General features: G+C 36.9%; 1 protein-coding gene across 1 annotated transcript in view; it reads right to left on the bottom strand.

Annotated features, from left to right (window-relative positions):
* Positions 1-888: 888 nt before the first annotated feature.
* The window catches only part of OTULIN (OTU deubiquitinase with linear linkage specificity), a 44,771-nt gene continuing 23,604 nt past the window's right edge, over positions 889-22,055 (bottom strand). The window contains exons 5-7 of the mRNA XM_043976537.1: positions 7,821-7,946; positions 3,544-3,813; positions 889-1,591 (exon numbers count right to left, since the gene is read on the bottom strand). Coding sequence (XP_043832472.1) covers positions 1,397-1,591; positions 3,544-3,813; positions 7,821-7,946 — 591 coding nt within the window. The 3' untranslated portion in view covers positions 889-1,396. The remainder of the gene's footprint in view (positions 1,592-3,543; positions 3,814-7,820; positions 7,947-22,055) is intronic.

Below are 22,055 nucleotides of genomic sequence, written 5' to 3'. Positions count from 1 at the left end.
AGGTGGCCAGGTAAGTTTAGGTGATTTGTCAAAAGGCCCACAGTTTCAAAGTCAGAGCTGAGACTTGAACCCAGGTTTTCTTACTTGTGTTCTATGGCCAGACAGCCCAAGACTTAAATTAAGGTGATGTACTAGTGTCTTCCTTCTAAGATTACCTTCCATTTGCACTGTATGTATCTCGTATGTACTTTATTTGTATGTTATCTCCCACATTAGAATGTAAGCTTCTTGAGGGCAAGGCCCATGTTTTTGCCTTTTTTGTTTGTTTGGGTGGGGCAATGAGGGTTAAGTGACTTGCCCAAGGTCACACAGCTAGTGTGTCAAGTGTCTGAGGCCACACTTGAACTCAGGTCCTCTTGAATCCAGGGCTGGCGCCTTATCCACTGCGCCACCTAGCTGCCCCCTTTGCCTTTCTTAATACCATCAGAACTTAACACAGTGTCTGGAACAGAGCAAGTGAATGGATGTTTGCTGACTGATGTATTTGAGGCTACTCTGAATGAGCAATCACCCCAAAGAAGAAGGTAATATATCCTAGCAACAATTCCTATGATGTTCTCTCCTCCAACAGACCTTTCTAAATGCTTTTCACACACCCATTTGGACCCAGTGCTTAACTTCCATGCTGGGGATTTTATTTTTTTGGTCCAGAACTGGTATTTCATTATTGTGGAGAACTCCTGGTAGTGAAGGTCCCTCTACCAATACAGATCAGCAACTCGTCATTAACTGAAGGATCCTGGAGAGATCCCTGGGGGGCTTGTTCAGTCACAGTCAGTATGTGAAATAGGCAAGACTTGAACCTGGGTCTTCCTGACTTCAAGATCAACTCTATTCCTTAAGTTGTGCTACCTCTCCTGTTACAAACTGTTTCAAAATACCTTTAAGAAATATTCCAACCCAATTTTATTCCCTCTGCATTGTGCAGAAGAAAATGACAGAGGTATGACAAGATGAGGCAGATAGAAACTTACTTCAATGTCCCAACAAATGCATTGCATAGACAGGTTACTTCAAAGACTCACTAGAGGAGAATTGTTTACTTTCTCCTTAAAAAAACAAATTACCAATTTATCATGACAGGGGATTTGACTCTGGGATTCTCCCAAATCAGCCCCATGATGGCACAATATAAAATATTTTGATTTATAGAGGACATGTATTTTACACCTTCCAACAGGTGTATTATTTTGAAGGCCTCTGAAATTTATTGCTTTGGAGGAGGAAGAAAAAAAAAGCTTATATACAATGTTAATCCTGATAGCAAACATTTAGGCTTTAGGACACCCCAGTGAGATGTCAAATCAGCTCAAAGAGGATGAAGATGTTTCTTAGACCACTCTAAGCCATTTTCCAAGTCACAAGCATAACAAGTTTCTCTCTTTTGATCTCTTTATCACAAACTTGTCTCCTCACACACTCTGACAGGGATATTATAATGCCTGTCATCTTCAGCAATCAGAGTCACCACAGGCCAGTCCTTGGGTGGATCTGTAGGATAAGATGTGATGAATTCCTCAGTGTTGTACTTAGATAGTCGATAAACTTGTATGGTGTGATGCACTGCATAGGCAAGAAGAAACATTTCAACCTAGGGTGAATCAGAAGAATTTTTTTAGTAAAGGAAAGAGTGGAAACTTGAAGTTTAACAATATCTTTTATTCTTTTCTTTCTTTCTTTCTTTCTTTTTTTCAGGGCAAGTGTCTGAGTCTGGATTTGAACTCAGGTCCTCCTGAGTCCTGAATCCAGGGCCAGTGCTCTATCCACTGTGCCACCTAGCTGCCCCCAGCTTAACATTATCTTTAGAGCTCTATTATTTCAAAAAATTTAAAAAAAGAAAGAAATCCAAAACACCAGATCATCTCCAGTTAGCTTTATTTGGCTTTGGAATATAGACCCTCATACTCACATGTTCCCTGTCCTCCCTACTCTGCCCTCACCTTTTTCTACTTGGATGGCAGCAAAGACAGGTCCAAGGTTACAATAATGAAGCCAATCAAGAGTCAACCACTCAGAGTCTGTTGGAATTCTCATGGAAGCCTCTCTCCCCAGACTGTACCTAAAAGCAGCCCCCTGTTATAGAATCCCCAGAGTCTGGTCTACCTTCCAAAGCACTGTCTTAGGAGGAAGACAATCTAATTGAATTAAATGACACTAGTGAGTGAAGGATCCAGAGACACTTGGGATCTGGATTTTTTTTTTTTTTAAAGAAGATACTTGTAAAACTTATACGAACGAGTTAGTAGAATTTCTGGCATGGTTACCAAAAAGAAGAGAGAAATTTTAAACATGACAAATTACTGTCTACACTTGAGTTACCAAAAATCAAAGAGTGGTCTAACAGGGACTTGGGCAAGGTGAGGGGATGAGTTTAAATAGATTTTGAACAAACAAATCTGATTTTTCTGTTCCCAGGTTTAATTTTAAAGTTTGAAACAATACCAAAATAGTATACAGAAAAAAATCTGTCTAGCACCCAGGGAGGAAATTTACTTATATTTTAAAAATTAAAAGTAATTCATGTGGGTATCTTTATCTACTGATGCCAAATACTGTGTTGTCCAAGCAAAGAAACAGAAGGTTGTGGTTTTTTTTCCCCCTACTGGTAAGGAATGACAATATGAGGGGTAGCTGTTGCCTAAGATGGCAAATATGAAAACCACCATTCATCTCTAGCCACTGGAATGCCCAGCACCATCCTGGCATTTGGATTTTTTTCTGGTCAAGTACATTTCTTTCTTTTTTTTTTTTCTTTTTTAGTGAGGCAATTGGGGTTAAGTGACTTGCCCAGGATTACACAGCTAGTAAGTGTCAAGTGTCTGAGGCTGGATTTGAACTCAGGTACTCCTGACTCCAGGGCTGGTGCTCTATCTACTGGGCCACCTAGCTGCCCCCAAGTACATTTCAATAACCAGAGAAATGAGGGTTTAAAATAAGATGACTTTATCAGCATTTTGAATAAATGCCTGATTACTTTTAAAAATTGAACTGCAGGGGCAGCTAGGTGGCACAGTGGATAGAGCACCAGCCCTGGATTCAGGAGGACCTGAGTTCAAATCCAGCCTCAGGCACTTGACACTTACTAGCTGTGTAACCCTGGACAAGTCACTTAACCCCAATTGCCTCACCAAAAAAAAAAAAAAAATATATTGAACTACAGGCTCAGTGTTGAATGACAGAAATTAGCTTTTTAGGCTTACTGATGGATAGTATGTCGTTTACACCATAGCCTGATGTGGTTCGTGGGGCAAAGGATCTGGCAAAAGCACATAGTGTATTTGGTTTCCAACTAAATGAGGCCAAGTTAGCAGAGTTGTAAAAGACTTTCTGGCTCCAAGGAAAAATATACAAAACAGGTGCCAGAAGAGGATCAAGATAATCCAAGGCTACACTTTCCTGTCTTTAGAAAGAATGCCCTATTTTGGCCAGGATTAAGACATGGATTTCAAGGGTTAAGTCTTTATTGCAGCCTGACACAATCAAATCTACTGATTTTAGAGAGACTGCCCAAGAAGTCCTGGCCCCGCAGCCAGTACAGCTTACCTGCTCCAGGCCGCCAGAGTGGCCCACTTGATTCAAGTGATTCTTCAGCAGCTGAGCAGGGTCTCCTGAGGTGTCCCGAGCAAAGAGAAGCACAGAGAAGAAGGGCACTTCCTTTCCCTTCTCTTTATCATCATACAGTTGGATGGCCTTGCTCAGCATCAGAAATTTCACAGCTTCATAGAGGCTATATTCTTCCTCTTCATTTCGGAAGAGCTCATCACAAGCCACCTGCCTCTCTTCTGCAGTTCTCATTGCAGTCAAACCTGCCCACTACAGGAGGACATAATCACAAGTGAGTCAAGAGCCTTCTAAGAAACCCATGTATAATCAACATGAGGGAAGACAGGACCACCCTCAGAATTTGATGACAATAAGTGACAAATGAGATGCAGACAAAAAAGGCATCGCCACAGGTTTGTGACATCAAGTTAGCATTAAAACAATAGCTGGCGTTCAGTCTGCAGAAATTCCAAATGCCAGAGGTTTGCATTTGGTTGAAACAGGAAGTTAATGAGGGGAAGTAGTAGCAGGCTAAGAGAGTAGAATCATACAACTCCCAGAATCACTGAGGCAGCTAGGTGGAGCTCTGGGCCTGGAGTCAGTAAGACCTGAGCTCAAATCTAGCCCCAGACCTTTACAAGCTGCAAGACAAGGGTCATTTAGCCTGTGTGCCTCAGTTTCCTCAACTGTAAAATGGCATAATAATAGCACCTACCTCCCAGGGTTGTAGCAGGGATCAAATGAAATAATATTTATAAAACACTCGACAATATTTAGTACATGATAGGAACTTAATAAATCTTTCTTTCCCACCTTCCCTTTCTTTTTTATTTCCTTTCCTTCCAATGTAACAAGCTTGAACTAGTCATACAAATATTTACTGAGCAAACCGATAGAGAGCACTGTGCTACATATGGCTAGCTAGGAGCATCCTCAAGAAAGCTAAAGGAGTCAGAGCTCAGAAATTAAAACCAACACTGAAATATTGGTGAGCTGCATATTTAAGCAGAAGACTTATAGGGTCTTTGTCTTCCTAGAAGTAATTTTCTCATTTTAACCTTCTGGCCTTTGAATAAGTATGAATTAGATGCAAATGCTCAGAACAATAAATTAAATCTTTATTGAGCACTTACTACACACAAGGCACTCAGCTAGGTACTCAGTAAAATTCTCATTTGTTCCTTTGACCTTTTAAATAAATTTTTTAAATCTCTCTGGATTAACATGCTTCAACTAATGAAGAAGTGAATAAAATGTGTTAACATTCATTTCAGTTATTAGGAAAGTAAATATCTGTCTCCAAAAAATGCTGCACATTTCAAATTAAATGGAAACAAGAGTAAAAAGCTGTAAGAGGATATGGTAGAGGTGTTTTCTCATCCCTCCGAGAGCAACTATTTCTTTGGCCAGTAACAGGCTCACTTCTACTCCTCTATCCTCTACCTTACATGCATATTAAAGAGCTTGGCTGGTGGCTAACGTGGAAATGTTTTGCATGGCTGCACATATATAATCTATATCAAATTGCTTACCTTCTCAAGGATGGAGAGGGAAGGGAGGGAGGTAATTTGGAACTCAAAATTTTTAAAATGAATGTAAAAAAAAATTGTTTACATTTAGCTGAGAACAAAAATAAAATAAAAAATAGATGTTTAAAAAAACTCAGCTGGTCCATAGACAATAAACATACAGTCTGTTACTATGTCCACATACAAAGTCTTTTTAAATTGTAGGGTCTGCTACAGCCTGTGGTCAGTCAACAGTCTTTGAAAAGCCAAGGTTACCTTCTGTGGAGGAATTCCAAAGTATCAGAAAAGACAGACTCTCAGGTTCTTGAACTATGGGTAGTGTGTCTGACCAAGGTTACATGTGCAGGAGGGAGGGGCAGGATTAATGACAGACACACATTGATTTGGTTCAAGAAATGTTTATATTGGTCAGGACCTAGATTTCAAAGCCAGGAGGGAGCCCCCTTGCTGAGGACACTCTCTGTACCAACAACTGCTATGTAGCCTGGGGCAGAGATTAAGTGACTTGACCAGGGCCACAAAGCCAACATGTAACAGAGCAGGGACCTGAGGCTATTTCCTGAATCAGGTAATATTTCTCATTTGGTTCAAGACATGTTTATATAAAAACATAAAAAGGCACATTCTAGAAATTAAAAATTCAAGTCATTCACAAGGAATAAAAGTTACCTACAGTAGGCCAATTCCAAGAAACAAATATCAAGTTCACAAAAGCTCAAAGAGGGTTTTTTTTTGGGGGGGGGGTGTTTAAAGAAAAATGCCACCGACTATACAAAACTGAAGCTTCACCCATCAACTAAACATGGGCTCTGTCCTCAAATTCTTCTACCATCTATCTCTATCAGATAACGTCTCTTTCCCAGCATGTAAAAATATAGCCTACTTTCCCCCCCTTAATATTAGAGAAAAGCTACAACTAGTGAAATAATATAATGCAATATAATATATAGACTATATACCTGTATGTAAATACAAATATGTATGTTTATATATACATACACACACACACACACACACACATATATATATATATATATATATAAAGCATTTGCTCTGTTATATGGCAGGCACTATACTAATCTCTAGGGATAAAGACCAAAAAAACCCATTCTGATAATCAAGGATCTTAAAACTGAACTGGGGAAATAGCAGGCATATAGGCACTTGCAAGCACATATTTGTGTAGTTATGCAAAACAGATACAAAGTAACATTGAGAGGGAGACTATTAACAAGTGGGGTGAACAAGAAGGGCATTATGTATAAAGTGACATCAAGCTGTATCTTGAAGGAAACTAGGGATTCCCAGAGGACAGAAGTAAAACGTATTCCAAGGGGAAAATACAGAGATGAGAGATGGAATGTTGTGTTTGTGGAATAATAAGAACAATCTGTCTGACTGTGAAAGGTGAGAAGTGATGTATTATATACAAAATCTAGAAAGGAAGATTGGAGCCAAGTTGTGAAGGGCTTTAAATACCAAATGGGAATTAATATTTTATTCTAGAGGCAAAAGAGCAGGGCTTCTATGACCCATGAACTTTCATTTTTAATATTTTGATAAGTATTTCAATATAATTAGCTTCCTTTGTAACCTTATATACTTTATTTTATGCACTGAAAAGGGAAACATATGCTTTACCAGATTGTTAAAGGGGTCCACAACATGCAAAAAAGTTAAAAGAACCCCTCAATAAAGAGTGACATAGACCTACACTTTAGGAAAAACAATTTGGCAGTTGCTTGAGGTCAGATTAAAACCAGAAAAGACAAAGAAGTATATATGCTTACATCTAATCTGTGCAACTAAGGCTATAAGAATTTAGAAGACAAAGATCATGTATTTGATTTTATTGTATATACTTCAGTGCCTAGAATATTGCCCCTTTCCATCCCTCCAGTAAGCCTAAAACAGGTATGTTGATATAGCAATGACACTGATGCTGCTCACAAGAAAGCAACCTCATGGTTAAAGGTTTAAGAGTATTCTCTGCTAGAACAAAGAAAACAGAAAAGTGGATAATGGAAGTTATTTAGAAAGCTAGCAAACTTTTGAAAGCCAAGCTGCACTTTACAATTCCAAAAATTCAACTAAATTCTCTACTTCATTTCAATGGATTTGTGGATCTTGTTAACATCTTCTAATGATGAAGATCACAATCCAACCAACCATAATGCTTTTCTTGTCCTGTGTGATTCTAACTCAATTTCATAAATTCAATAAAATTCAAAATGTTTTTCAAAGGACAAGTTACCAAATATTTTATAATAAAGTAAACTTAAGAAAGTAGAAATAAGGAATTTTCACTCAATATAAACTTAAAATCTTAACATACTGCATAGGAATTACCAAGAAATAGGAAGCCAATTTTTACTTCATATCTATCATTTGACAAGATTGCCAGCAGTGTAGGCTAGATATTTCCATGAAATGATGGAATACAAGTTCTCAAATTTCCTTTTGGATATTCCTTTGTCACGTAAGTAGCCCAGTTTGCAATTTAGTTTAGCAGGATACTATACATAATGTTTGTTCTTAGAACTACCATCTCTTAATCTTATAGTCTAAAGTGACAAGTTTCTGAATTCATATGAAATAATTCTGCTAATACCTGAACTACTAAAACACTTTCCTATAACACCTATGTTTTGTTTCTATAGCTATCAGGTAGGAAAAAAGACATGGAAGACTTGAGAGGTAACCAAATGGGAAAAATTCATAAATCAAAATAATTAAAATGTTTCAAACCTTCTTCCTTAGTAGCGCTAAGGATTCTTTAATTTTATCTCCCAGCTCCTCTCCCTTCCCATCAAATTTCAGTCCAAGCTTCCACTGCTTGATCCAGTTATATCTGCTTATTAGTTTCTCTGGCAACTATAGTATCAAAGAAACAGAAAAATAAAGATGTTAATGTTCACAGAGGTCCACAACTACCTACAACAAAAAGAAAAAAAAATTGACAGTACCTTGTCTCTTTAATCAGTTCAAACTCCAAAAGGATACCTAAATCTCTGTACCACCATATCCCATCCTTTTTTAGACCCCCAACTAAAATTTGAGGAGCAGATATTACGGAGGTTTTAGAAGAGACATAAATATGAAATCCTATGTGACTATTCTAATAACCATCTGGGAAATTTAATAGCAATTGGCAGGAATAAATCAAGACCTGGGCCAAAATTCAAGGTGTCTCTATAGAGATCCTCCAAAGGCTTTGGAGAGTCATTTGTAGACAGAATATTAATGAATGACTAAGGCAGGTATTTCAGGATATGTGGAGTATATTAAATTATTAAAAATGGGCCCCTTGTTTATGGAGGGAAAACCCCCCTACTAATCCTAACGAAGAAATTCTATTTTTTCTTCCTAACTGGAAAAAAAAATTGTTTCGCCATATTATATTAACACAAGAACTCAGCCCTTCAATATCCTAGTGCTACGAAATTATGTATCTACAAACCTGTCAGATCAGTTAATCCATCAATAATTTTAAAAGCACCTATTATGTTTCAGGCACTGTGCTGAGCACTGGGGATGTAAAGACAAAAATTATATACACAGTCTCTGCCCACAAAGAGCTTCCATTCTATCAGAAGAGACAGCACACACATGAACATATACAAGATACATACAACATACATACAATGAAAATATATTAGGGTCTGGAGAGGAAGGTCAAGAAAGATTTCACATAGAGTTGCCTTTGAGCAAAGGTCTGTATTTATCTTGTATATTATACCTATCTAAATATATGCTGTCTCCCTCATTAGACAACAGACTAGACTCTTGGGCAGTATCTACTCTGCCTTTCTCTGTATCCAGAGCACTTTGCAAAATGTCTGACCCAGAGTAAGCACTTTAATACATGTTTAATAATTGATAAAAATGAAATAAAATGATGACAGCAGGAAAATACACACATAATATGAAAATGGTACGTAGGATAAAAGAGATGTCCAATGGCTGAAGGATTAACAGCTGAACTATATCATCCCTTGCTTTTTTTCCCCTCTGCCTGGCTCACCAATCAGGTGGAATGAGAATTTGTAGAACCTAGCTCCTAGTAGCAAGAGAACTGTGAACATGCCAGAAGTCCTAGGTAACCTTCAGTGAAAAATTGCAAAAAAAGCATTCTAATAAAACAGTGATCACTAATGAAAATGAAAAAAAATCCAAGTTTGCCACTTCATTTCAAAAATTAAGCATTTAAGCCACAGAAAAACTTAAGAGTTTAAGACCAAAAGAATGAATTTATCACACTAAGCAGACTTCTGTCTCTATGTTTTTCTTTATAATGTGTTTGTTGTTGTTGTTGTTGTTGTTGTTGTTGTTGTTGTTGTTTTTTGGTGAGGCAATTGGGGTTAAGTGACTTGCCCAGGGTCACACAGCTAGTAAGTGTCAAATGTCTGAGGCCGGATTTGAAATCAGGTACTCCTGACTCCAGGGTCAGTGCTCCATTCACTGTGTCACCTAGCTGCCCCCACCTTATAATGTTTTTTTGTTTTGTTTGTTTTTGTTTTTTTTTAGTAAGGCAGTTGGGGTTAAGTGACTTGCCCAGGGCCACACAGCTAGTAAGTGTTAAGTGTCGGAGGCCGGATTTTGAACTCAGGTACTCCTTACTCCAGGGCCGGTGCTTTATCCACTTCGCCACCTAGCTGCCCCCTTATAATGTTTTAATAGTTTTAATATAAAAATCTTATTCATTTTAATTTTAGTTCTTCAATTCTGAACTGCTACAGCCATCAAGTGGCAACAATATGAAATCACAAGTGAAATAAATGTATACAAATCTTTGAGAATGAACCTATTAAAAAATGGGCACAAAAAAGAGAGGGAATGATTTTGAAACCAAAGTTGAATATAAACCTGAAGGTAGTGAGAAAACAAGGAGTAGTAAGTAAAGTATGCAAGTGCTATTGTTTAAAAAGCAAACATGACATCAGAAGAGCGGAAATGAGATATAATGGCCCCATCATCCCCAATAACAATGAAACTCTTGCCAAGTAACGGATGGCCAACTAGAAGGCTATTACAGTAGTCAAGGTGATAGGTGATGAGAACTTGAACTAGGGATAGAGTTGTATGAGGGGAGAGATATGAAAGATGCTTTAAGGATAAAAACGATAAGACATAGCAATGAATTGGTTATATAGAGTGAGAAATCATGGTTTTGAGACTGGAAGGATAGATCCTCAACAGGAATTGGACAATTCAGAATAGGGATAAGTTTCAGGGAAAAGATAAGTTCAGTTATGGACCTGCTGAGTCAGATGCCTACATGGCATCCAGTTCAAAATTTCCAATACACAGCTGATGATATGGGAACTTTAGCTCAGGATTGGGAGAGAAGCTAGGGTTGGATATACAAACATCTTTGAATCAGATGCATAAACAGAGATTACTGAACTCAGGGAACTGATGAGCTTACCTAATGAGAGAATACTGAGAAAACAGAAGAGGGATCATGACAGACCTTTAAGGCATATCCAAGAGTTAGTAGGCAATGATATGGCTAAAGAGCCAGCAAAGGAGACACAAGGAGTGGTCAGTTAGGAAAGGAACCAAAAGAAAGCAATGTTACAAAAACCCAAAGTACTCAACTGTTACAAATGCTAAAGAGTAGAAAGGAAGACTGAGAACTGAGAGAGAAAAAAGATTATTAGATTTGTCAATTAAGAAATCATTGTTAACTTTGGAGTGAGAAAATGAATGATGAGGTAGGAAGTCATGTTACAGAGGGTTTAGAAGAGTGGTGTCAAACAAATAGAAAGAGGAAACACTAAACCATATATAAGGATTCCTGTGGGCAGCACATTGACTTGAAAACCACATGTTAACAATATCTCTATTCTATTCATTAAATATGTCCTAGCTACATTTTATTCTGGTTACTTCCTGAACGTTGCAAATAGTCCACCATGTATTTGAATGTCCAGTTTAGAAGTTGGAAAAGTAGAGGCACTGAACAGTTTAGTTAAGTGTATGGAATTTCACCAGGAAAGGGAGAAGAGATACAGGATGGTAGCTAGTGACAGAATCTAGTTAGGGAGTTTTTTTAAAGAATGGGAGAATTGGGCTACGTGTAGGTAACCAGAAACAAACAAGAGATTAGAGGATTAGAGAAAGATGGTTTAATAAAGCAGGTGATCTCCTGGACAAGAAAGGAGAGGATGACTTTAAGGATTATTTTTTAAATCCATGAACATCTGCACAGAGAAGACAACTAAATCCATGACAAGAGATGAACTCACAGAGAGTGAGGGGAGGGAGGGAGAGAGAGAGAGAGAGAGAGAGAGAGAGAGAGAGAGAGAGAGAGAGAGAGAGAGAGAGAGAGAGAAGACATCTTAGAACAGGGTCCTAGGGAAGCCACACAGAGGAGCAATACATGTATGACATAGCAGTGTCACAAAAAATGAACAGAAACAAAGGTTGTTATGTCAAATGGCAGGTCAAGAAGGATGAGAACTGAGAAAAGGCCAATGGACTTAACAATTAAGAGATCCTTGGTAACCTCAGAAAGGATAATTTCAGTTGTGAGGTAGAGAAATAAACAATATCCTTTCCATCTTCTGAATTCATAAGATCATTAATCTGATGTACTCGTATTCATACATTTATGCATTATTACATGCATCATTGTCTATTAGTTACCTATATTTGCATCTTATCACGCTACTACACTGTCATTTTCATGAGGGAAGGAATTGTATCTGAATTAAACTTTGTATCTCTCCAATATTTAGCATAATATTCTGCTAATAATTGATATGTCAGTTTAAATGAATGGGGGGAAAAAAAGTAAAGCAAATCTTTACAATAAAACTAAATCTTTTTCCTCACTAATGCTTGTTGTCACCTCTATTACCACATGAATGCCGTATTCTAAGCCCCATTCACATTGAATGTGTAAGAGAATATAAGTTATACAGATGTAGAATATACTCAGACATCCATTTATCTGCTCAAAATAAGCATCCATTGTCAAGGGAAGAGATGTGGCTCCTTTCTGTTGAATTAAATTATTTTATTAATATGTGGAGAACACTTTTTGTATACTGTGGACAGAAAGCATAGATATGGTCTATTTCTCTGAATGTAGTTTCCTGCCTAATAGAACCACTACTTTAGGTTAATCAATCAAAATCAGGGTATACACTCAAGAGTCAAAAATAACAAATCAAACTTTCAAGTCAGGGAGTAAAGCAAGGTCAAGTGATGAGGCTGGGGTCTGAAACACAGTGATTAGAAGATAGTAATATCAGATGAAGAAGGCACAGTAACAAAGAGGAACCAAGGTCAGGACAAAAGGAGATTGAAATGGCATGGCAAGAAATTCAGGAAATCATAAGGCCCGTTCCCAATCAGCTTAAAAGACAAAAAGTTCCAGAGATGCATATGATCGACAGTCAAAAGTACATTAAAGATTTTGAAGTGCTACTTTTGCTAGCTCATGGGTTAACCTTTAACAATCCCTGTCTACCTTCTTCCCAACAGGATCTTGACACATATGAATGTAGTGTAAGAGATACAGCGAGGAGAATGATGTAAACATCACACACTTTGACTTCATAAAATGAGGCTGTTACATCCAACAAAAAGGAATAAAACAGAGATCAAAGGAAATTATCTATCTACTGGAGTTCTCTCTCTTTGGCAAAAGCAGAGCAATTAAGAATTTCTTTCTTAAAGTGCAGCAAGTGATGAGGGGAAGTGTCATTCTAGACTCGATTCTGATAAAGAGAAACTTGTTGCTAGACAAACAATAGGAACCTTGGGAGGGAAGGGCTATTCCATCTAGGAATTTGTGACAGATAAGATGTGGGCATGGTTGGACATGTACCTTGTTTTGGAGAACAGGAAAAGATTTTAAAGGATATAGAGAAAGGACAGATAGGGTCTCATTAAAAAAAAAAATCACAGGAGGTAAGCAGAGGGGATACAAGAATTAAGAATTAAATTTTATACAGAGAGAAAAACCTCAATGAGAAAGCAAAGGGGAGAGATGCTTAAAGTGAGTGGTATGTATACAAAGAAAACTCATCAATGCAATAAGATTTTTAAAAGATACAGAGAAGATGAAATCCAGGGTAGATAAGAGAGGATGACTATGAAAGCATGACAAAGTCCTTTAAGTAGTGTCAGAAACACAAGAGCTCAGAGTGATCTGAAGTAATGCTTGGAACAAAAAGAGTTTCTAAAAAAGCTATATGGGCAGTGGAATAAAAAAAAAGAAAAAGAAAAGGATGGGAAGAATATAAGAGGCAACTCAACTCTATTCTCTCCCCCAGCACTCACCACCCACCCCCCACCACCACCACCCCCCCCCCCGGGAAAATGAGGATTAAATGACCTGCCCAGGGTCACACAGCTACTAAGTGTCAAGTGTCTGAGGCGGATTTGAACTCAGGTCCTCCCAAATCCAGTGCCAGTGCTTTATTCACTACGCCACTGTGTAATTTAAGATTCTAAATGTGGATTCTAATCTGTTTCCCCAATTTTGGGGGAAACTAACTAAAATCACTGATAAAACAAGTTAGGTTTTTAAGGGTTTATTGGAAAATAGAAAGAAAAAGATTGAGAACAGAATTCCAACAGTCTGGCATTCCTATCTTTCCTCAAGTTTCCTGTGAAATCCTCTGCCGCCACCACCATCCAGTCAGGAACCCAAAAAGCCCCAGAGCTCTCCGCACAGGCTCCCTTTCCTCCTTCCTGTCTCCTCCTAGACCATAGGAGGCTCCTCAAGTTGATTGGCTGGTAGCCTTGATAGACAGCACCCTGACGCCAAGGAAAAGCCACAATGCCTCTGAGGCATTTTCCTCATGGTGGAGCTTTCCCACAGCAAGTCTCCAGTAGGTGGCATCATTTCAATCATTACACCACCTAGCTGCCCCCCTGTTTCTGTTTATTCTGCCAAAGAGGAAAAATCTTTGGATTAAAAAAGTACTATAGATTAGGAAGAGATCTGAGATTTCACTGTTATAGGCAAACTCCTGCATCAGGAAACAATCTCTACCTATGCAAGTTGGCACCTTCCCTGCAACTTTCAGTCCTACAAATTTGCATGCGTCCCTAAGAAGTAAAGCGGCTTGCCCAAGATCACAGGCAGAACTTGAAGCAAGGTCTTCCTGGCTCCAGTAGAGTAAATAAACCCCACTGCTGGGAAGACCAAGGAAGGAAAAAAGAAGACTAACAAAGTGGGAATCTAGGTGCTCTCGAGTTCAAATCACCAGACAAAAGTGAGATACATTGTCAGGCACTGTAACAACTAGAGTAAGTGCTAAGTCATTGATCTTTGAAAAATTGTGGGAAAGTGCCCCTGGCTAATGATTGATTAATTGATAATGATGGTAACAACAGCATTTACATTGTTATTTGTCTTCTTTTTTGAAGACTAAAGACATGTCTTGACTCATTTGTGAATTTCAGTGAGGCAGAGTTGCACAAAGTCATCAATCTCAATTCTCTCTTCCAGGGTCACAGAAGTCCAGTGGCAAGACAAACGTTAAGAGACCCAGCAATGGCCTAGGATGCTGTGGATGACCGTGGCATCTTCAATGTCTGACTAACTTCGTGACCATTGGAACAAATTGTTCTCATCCACCATTTTGCTAGAAGTCTTCCCAGCAGCACTTATATAGTGCTTTAAGGTTTACAAAGTTCTTTACATGTTATCCTGTTTGATCCTCACAACAACCCTGTGAAATGCTATTATTACCACCAAGCCACCCCACCCCCAAATTATAGATAAAGAGGTGTTAAGTAACTTGCTCAGAATACACAGCTAGTAAATGGTTATAGTAGAATCTGAACTCAAGAGTCTTCCTGACTCTAAGTTTAGCTTCCTGGACACTGCACAACAACCTAGCTGTCTTAAGGACAGCCAAAGAAGCAGGGCCAGGAATGGACTTGCTGAGAGGATAACATGAATCAGGCCACCAACCATGGATCAGAAGTGGGCATGGAAATGATGAGGCTCTGCCTGGAGCCTCTGTTGCTCCTCTACTTCCCCCAACAGATTCAGTCTCAAAATGCAATAATCATATGACCAGGTACAAGCACTAATTCTTCAGTACTACTCTTCTTCCCGTATCCCCACTTTCATAGAACAGTTCTATGACCACCACAGTACAAATGCCCCAGTCAACTTTCAGCAGTTTCATTCTCAATTCCTACCTCTGCATCTGTTTTTTTTTTTAAATAAAAGTATTTTATTATTTTCCAGTTACATGTAGAAATAGTTTTCAACATTTGTTTATATAAGATTTTCAATTTCAAATTTTTCCTCACTCCCCTCCCTCCCCTAGACAGCAGGCAATCTGATATAGGTTATATATTCATAACATTAAACTTATTTCTGCATTAGTCATGTTATAAGAGAAAAATCAGAGCAATGAGGTAAAACCTCAAAATAGAAATACAACAGCACCAAAAACAAAAGAAATAGTATGGTTCATTCAGCATCTATACTCCACAGTTCTTTTTTTTCCCCCCCTGGATTTGGAGATCCTCCTCCATCATGAGTTCCCTGGAACCCTTCTGTACCATTGCATTGGTGAGAAGAATATATAGTTCATCACAGTAGGTCAACACACAATGTTGACGATGCTGCTGCACCTTTAGTTTTAACACATATCTAACTGAAAGGATTTTCAAGCTAATTTCCCAAATTTAAAGAATATGAAAGGAATTTTATCAGTGCTAAATGATATTTGGGGTTTAAATTAAGAGGAGTTTTAATTACAAAACTAAAAAGAGAAAAATGGCATCCCAAATTACAGTTCAAGATACAAATTCACTAAATGTAGGTTGTTGGCAAATATGAGCAAAGAGAACTCAAAAACTTGAAAATAAAAGGGTAGGTTTTATCTTGACCTGGAAAAGGTAAAAAATATTAAATTAAGAGTTCCACTTTTCACTCTGGTTCATTGAAGATCCATAGCAATAAATTGATTAAACAAGAGAAACATGTTTTATGTTCCTCTTTTTTTACATGTACAGTTGAAGGAGCAAACTTTTATAGTATACCTTCCATGAATGTCAGCAATACTAATAATTTAATGCCTATAAATCTAGTAAAATTTTTTTCAAGTTAAGCAGGATAGCTAGGTGGTACAGTAAATAAGAGCACCAGCCCTGAAGTCAGAAGGACCTGAGTTCAAATTAGGTCTCAAACATGTGACGCTTTTCTAGGGTGTGACTGTGGGCAAGTCATTTAACCCCAACTGACTCACCAAAAATAAATAAATAAATGGGTTAAGCTATCAGTGTTCTAAAATCTAAATTATTTACTCTGGGGCTTTGGATTTGATATAGCATGTAAATTGCTAATTAAAGATTTAAATTAAAATAAATGACATGTGCCCAAGCAAGGATCAATTGGAACCACCCCCAAATACAAACTCAGCTTACGTAGCATCAAGTTAAAAATGAACATTCTCTTTATTCTCCATCCAGGAATATGTCAGATTTCATTAGCTACTTAATTTTCCTTAATTACAAAGATGTTCTGAAGTGAATCTTAATAATTTCCAAATGTTGTATTTTAATTCTAAACATGCCAAATAACTTTCAGTCTGAAGATGATTCTCTGTGAAGATTAACTTTAAAATCTCAAAATATCAGCTAACTATACAGTAACAATTATGAAGTTAAGAAAAATTCAACAATATTTGTATAAACTGATGTACAATGAAATGAAAATAAAACAAAAACAAGAGAACAGTATCTATTAATTACTAACAGTTACAATAACAATGTAAATGAAAAGACCATCAAAAGAAAGAACTCTTAAGTAATGGAAAAAGTCAAAGGTCCTAGAGAAGAGATAACAAAATTTACTTCTCTTTCCTCATGTCAGATAAATGAGGGACAATTAAGCCAAAATATTTTTATACCTTGTCACACATGTTTTGTGCACTGGGTTTATTTTTTTCTTTGTCATAAGATAGGTTGAATCTGAAGACAGGCAGGGTATGAGTGTCATATAAAGATATCAAACAATACTTTTAAATTAAGAGGCAAATATGAAAAGCCAAGCAACAAGGTGAAATTATTCTGAGAGGACTGGGAACTTAATTGTATCGTTTTAAGTTCAAAAGATTTTGTTTACACTATTTATGTGCATGCAATAGAGATAGGTAGAAATTTCAATTATTTTGTTTTGTTTTGTTTTGTTTTAGCAGAGCAATGTGGGTTAAGTGACTTGTCCAGGGTCACACAGCTAGTAAGTGTCAAGTGTTTGAGACCAGACTTGAATTCAGGTCCTCCTGAATCCAGGGCCGGTGCTTTATCCACTGTGCCATCTAGCTGCCCGAAATTTCAATTATAACTGCCACAAGTGTGATATTGTCATTAAATATTTTTAAGAGAACCTGATACTAATGTCCTCATTAAGGAAAGCAAATACTTAACAACTGCCTCAATGCAAAAATGAAAAAATACACTCACATTTTTAGTTCCCAAGTCATATATATACTACTGCTTACATTTCTAGTATCCAATGATGTTATTACCTTAATTTCATAACAGTACAAAAAATTGCTGTTCTTAGTTACCAGTCCAGAAACCTTCTGATGCAGAGTCTCAAAGTACCATGAGTGAGAATGGACATTATAAATTGCTTTATTTTGCATGCTATGTTATTTGGGATTCTAGCCTGTTGTGTTTGAATCATTATGTTGATTTACAATAACTATGCTGATGTCACGGAACTGATCTGTACTGAAGACAAACTTTAAAAAAAAGTAAGAAAGAAAATGAAAACAAAAATAAAAAGAAAAACAAAAAAGAAAGTTTGGAGTGAATAAGAAAAGTTTCATTGAACTGGAGAAGGACAAGTGCTATCACAATCTTAAAAAAAAGGAAGAAGTGAAGTCAACAAACTATAAGCCAGTAAATTTGGCTCTGATTCTGGTAAAACTCTAGACTGTGTTGTCAAAGGGATGATGACATGAAGAACTAGAAAAAAGTGATGATCACAGAGCCAGCATAGCTTCACCAAGAAAACATGCCAGCCTGAAGCACGCTATTTTTTACTTTCTTTTTTTTTTTATTCGAGTATTCTTGTACAAAATGACTAATATGGAAATGTTTTACATATTGTACATGTATAGCCGATATTTGATTGCTAACTGCCTCATGGAAGGGGGTGGGGAGAGAGGGAAGGAGGATTAGAATTTGGAACTCAAAACATTAATTATTTGAAGGAAGGAAAGAAGAAAAAGGGAAGAAGGAAAGGAGGGAGGGAGGAAGGAAAGAAGGAAATTGGAGACCAGCAGATTAAGAGGGGGGATTACACATATATAGTTTAGTTAGATTTGAACAAAGCATTTGAAAGTCTCTAATGGTATTTCTGGGGAAAAGAGAAATGTGGGTTAGATTATCAGTACTAATACATTAATCTGAAACTCACTGAATGGCTGGACCCACGAAAAAATTATTAATATGTCAATGTTAATGTAGAAGTAAGTCTCTAGTGATCTGTACCCAGAATCTGTGGTTGGTGTAATACTGTTCAATATTTATCATCAGAAACTTAGTTAATGGAATAACAACATGCTTATCAAATGTGTAAACAACAAAGCTATGAGTAATGTTAATATATTGGATGACAGAATTTTTAAAAAAAGTCACCAGCTAGAATGTTAAACCAAATCCAATAACATATTTAACTGGTATAAATGTAAAACATTATGAATGTTCAAAAAAAATGAACTTCACAAGTACAAGATGGGGAAGACATGGATAGATATTAGTTCCTTAACCTATATTAAAGGGTTTTAGTGGAATTCAAACTCAATGAGTCAATAGTTTGATATGATACCACAAAAGCTACTGCTATTTTAGGTTGCATTACATGATGAGTAATGTTCAGGAAAAAAGTGATAGACCCACGGTACTCTACCCTAGTTACACCATGTCTTGGTTACTGTTTTGTTGTGAACTCAGTATTTTAAGGAAGAAGGCTGATAAGTTGGCAAGCATCAGAGGAGAATGATCAGGATGGTGTGAAATGGCACAAAACATATATGAGGCTCAGTTGAAGAAACTTGGGACGTTTGGCTTGAAGAAGAAACTTAAGGAAGACATAATAACATCCTTCAAGTATCTGGGTAGTTCTATCCTCCAGGCCCACCATGTAATGAGTAACTCACACTTACTCTGAATGTCTTAAGTTTCCTAGTCTATAAAACAGAGATGACATTTGCCCTCCCTACATCTCACAGAATTGTTCTGAGGAAATCCTTCTGTAAACATCTCTATAAATTAATTATTATTACTAGAAAAACACTTTGGCATCTGCAATATGGGCAGGATAAGAACCTACTTCTCCTATTAAAAAACAAACATAAAAAAAGACTTAGGGGAAAAAATCCTTTTAGGGCCAATCTATCTTTAAGTACTAAGCTACAAAGGCACCCCCCACCAAGATATAAGTACTCCAAAATTTCTAAATAAAACAATAATTTTAATAGCTACTACTAATATAGCACTTTAAGGTTTGCAGAGCACTTTAATCATCTCATTTGTTCCTCATAAAAACCCTGTGAGGTAGGTGCTATTATTATTATTCCTTTTTTGAAGAGAGGAAAACTGAGGCTACAAGAAGGTTAAGTAACTCATTCAGGGTTACACAGCTAGTAAGTCTTGTGGTAAAAATTATTTGTTGTAAAGATTAATATTCCTGTTTTTAGCTAACTCATTTGGGAGGGGACACACCTGGCCCACCCCAAGGTTAAGTATGATACTGAGCTCAGAAAGGCAGCTCTTGAAGGACCTCCTCTTTTGGGGGAGGAGAGATTGAATGCTCGCTGAAGGGAGGCAGGCTGCTTCTGGAAGATACCTTCCGGAACTCGGTGCATTCATGCTCTCGGTGTGGCGACTGCACAAGCAACCTTAGACTGGTGGGCTGTTCAGGTGTTCGGTAAGTTTAATTACGAAAAACCCTAATAGGCTAAGTTTAGAGTTAAGAGCATTTATCTGTATTCCTATTTTCCTATTTCCTTATCTTTGATTTTTATTAGTTTCACCTTTGTTGTTTAATTGATTCCCAAGTAATAAAATCTGATCCTTTTGTGAACTAAAGCTTAAAGGCTCCTTTCTTATCGGCCTGGAAGAAATATCTAAAAAGGGCAGTTCAGAGGGGAGGGTTACACCTAAAAGGTCCTTCATATTTCCAGGACCCCAATATTAAGGCAAGTCACCCAAATAACGCTCCATATATCAAATTTTGGCCCTCACAGTGATGATGAGAGTCAAACTCAGGTCTTCCTGACTCTGAGTCTATCTATCTACCTTGTGAATAAACCGAGTAAATACTACTCAGGCTAGTAACTATAAAAAGAATCATGTAGAAATGCAAGTAGTATGGGAAACTACTACTCATTCAACATAAGAAACTGTTATCACACTTATTTTCTTCCAAAGAGATAAGAACAACAAGCTTAGAATCACAGACTATTAGAAATTGAGATAATCTAAGCTTCTAAAGCTTGCCTCAGAGGTAGCCACTAAGTACTTCCTTATATTGTACTGAAGGCTGTCTCCCAAGTCATAATACACAATAATATATAAGCTATAATATATGATAAGTTATATATTATACATCATATAATAGATAATTCCTGTCCCTGGAGCTAAACAAAAGAACAGGTGTTGGTCTTAGATGATCACTGAAATACCCTAGAAAACTATGATTATCCTAATGAATTTTTTTGAACCTATGTTCTTATTTTACATTTAATTAAATTCTGTCTTATTTTTTTTACCTAATACTCCAGCTTGTTAATGCATCTTATCATTTACTATATCCCTCCCCCAAAGAAGAAAGGGGAAGGGAACAAAAATTTGTTAAGTGCTACTATGTGCCAGGCACTATGTTAAATGCTTACAAATATCATCGCAACTGATCCTCATAACCCTGTGAGGTAGGCGCTAATACTATCCACATTTTATAGTTGAGGAAAGGGTCACACAGGCTGACTCCAGGCCTAGCACTCTACCCATTGAATCATCTAGTTGCCTCAAAGAGGAAGTTAAAGATAGAGAAATTCTATTTAAAATAACTACAAAATACATAAAATACTTGGAGCTGTACAAATACAACTACAAAACATTTTTTACGCAAATAAAGACAGATCTGAATAACTAGAGAAATATTCATTGGCCATGGATAGAATTAGCCAACATAATAAAAATTCCATTACTACCAAAATTAAATTACTTATTCAGGCCATACCAAATTACCCAATAAATACTTTACTGAGACAGAAAAAAAAAAGTTTTAAATCAACTGGAAGAATAAAAGGTCAAGAATCTCAAGGGAAATAATGAAAAAAAAAAAAAAGGAAGGAAAAGGAGGCCTAGCACTACCAGATCTCAAAGTATACAAAGAAAGCAGTAATCATCTAAACAATATGATACTGAATAAGACAGAGAAGTCATTCAGTGGAACAGATACACAGAAGCAAATGAATACAGTACCCTAGTATTTGATAAACCCAAAGATTCCAGTGACTGGACTTAAGAACTTATGATTTGACAAAAACTGTTGGGAAATCTGGAATGTGGTCTGAAAGAAAACTCCAGATGGATACATGACTTGGACATAAAGGATGACATCATAAATAAGTTAGAAACACAAGGAAAAGATTACCTCTAAGACCTCTGAATGGAGAAATTTTGTAACCCAACAAGAAATAGAGATGTTCACAAAAAGTAAAACAGACAATTTTGATTACACAGAATTAAAAAGTATTTTCACAAATAACCAATGTAGCTAAAAATTAAAAGTAAAGGTGAATGAGAAAAAAGTCAATACACCAAATTTCTTTGATAAAGGTCTCATGTTTAAGATTTATAGGGAAATGATTCAAATTGATTAAGAAAAAACTATCTCCTCAACCGATAAACAGTCAAAGGATATGAATAGGTAGTTTCCAGAGGAAGAAAGCCAAGCTGTCTTGTACTCTTAAACCACTATCT

This window comes from Dromiciops gliroides, chromosome 1 (assembly GCF_019393635.1).
Source record: "Dromiciops gliroides isolate mDroGli1 chromosome 1, mDroGli1.pri, whole genome shotgun sequence".
Lineage (NCBI taxonomy): Eukaryota > Metazoa > Chordata > Mammalia > Microbiotheria > Microbiotheriidae > Dromiciops > Dromiciops gliroides.
The sequence above is the reverse complement of the archived record's forward strand: the minus strand, read 5'-3'. Positions and strand labels throughout refer to the sequence as shown.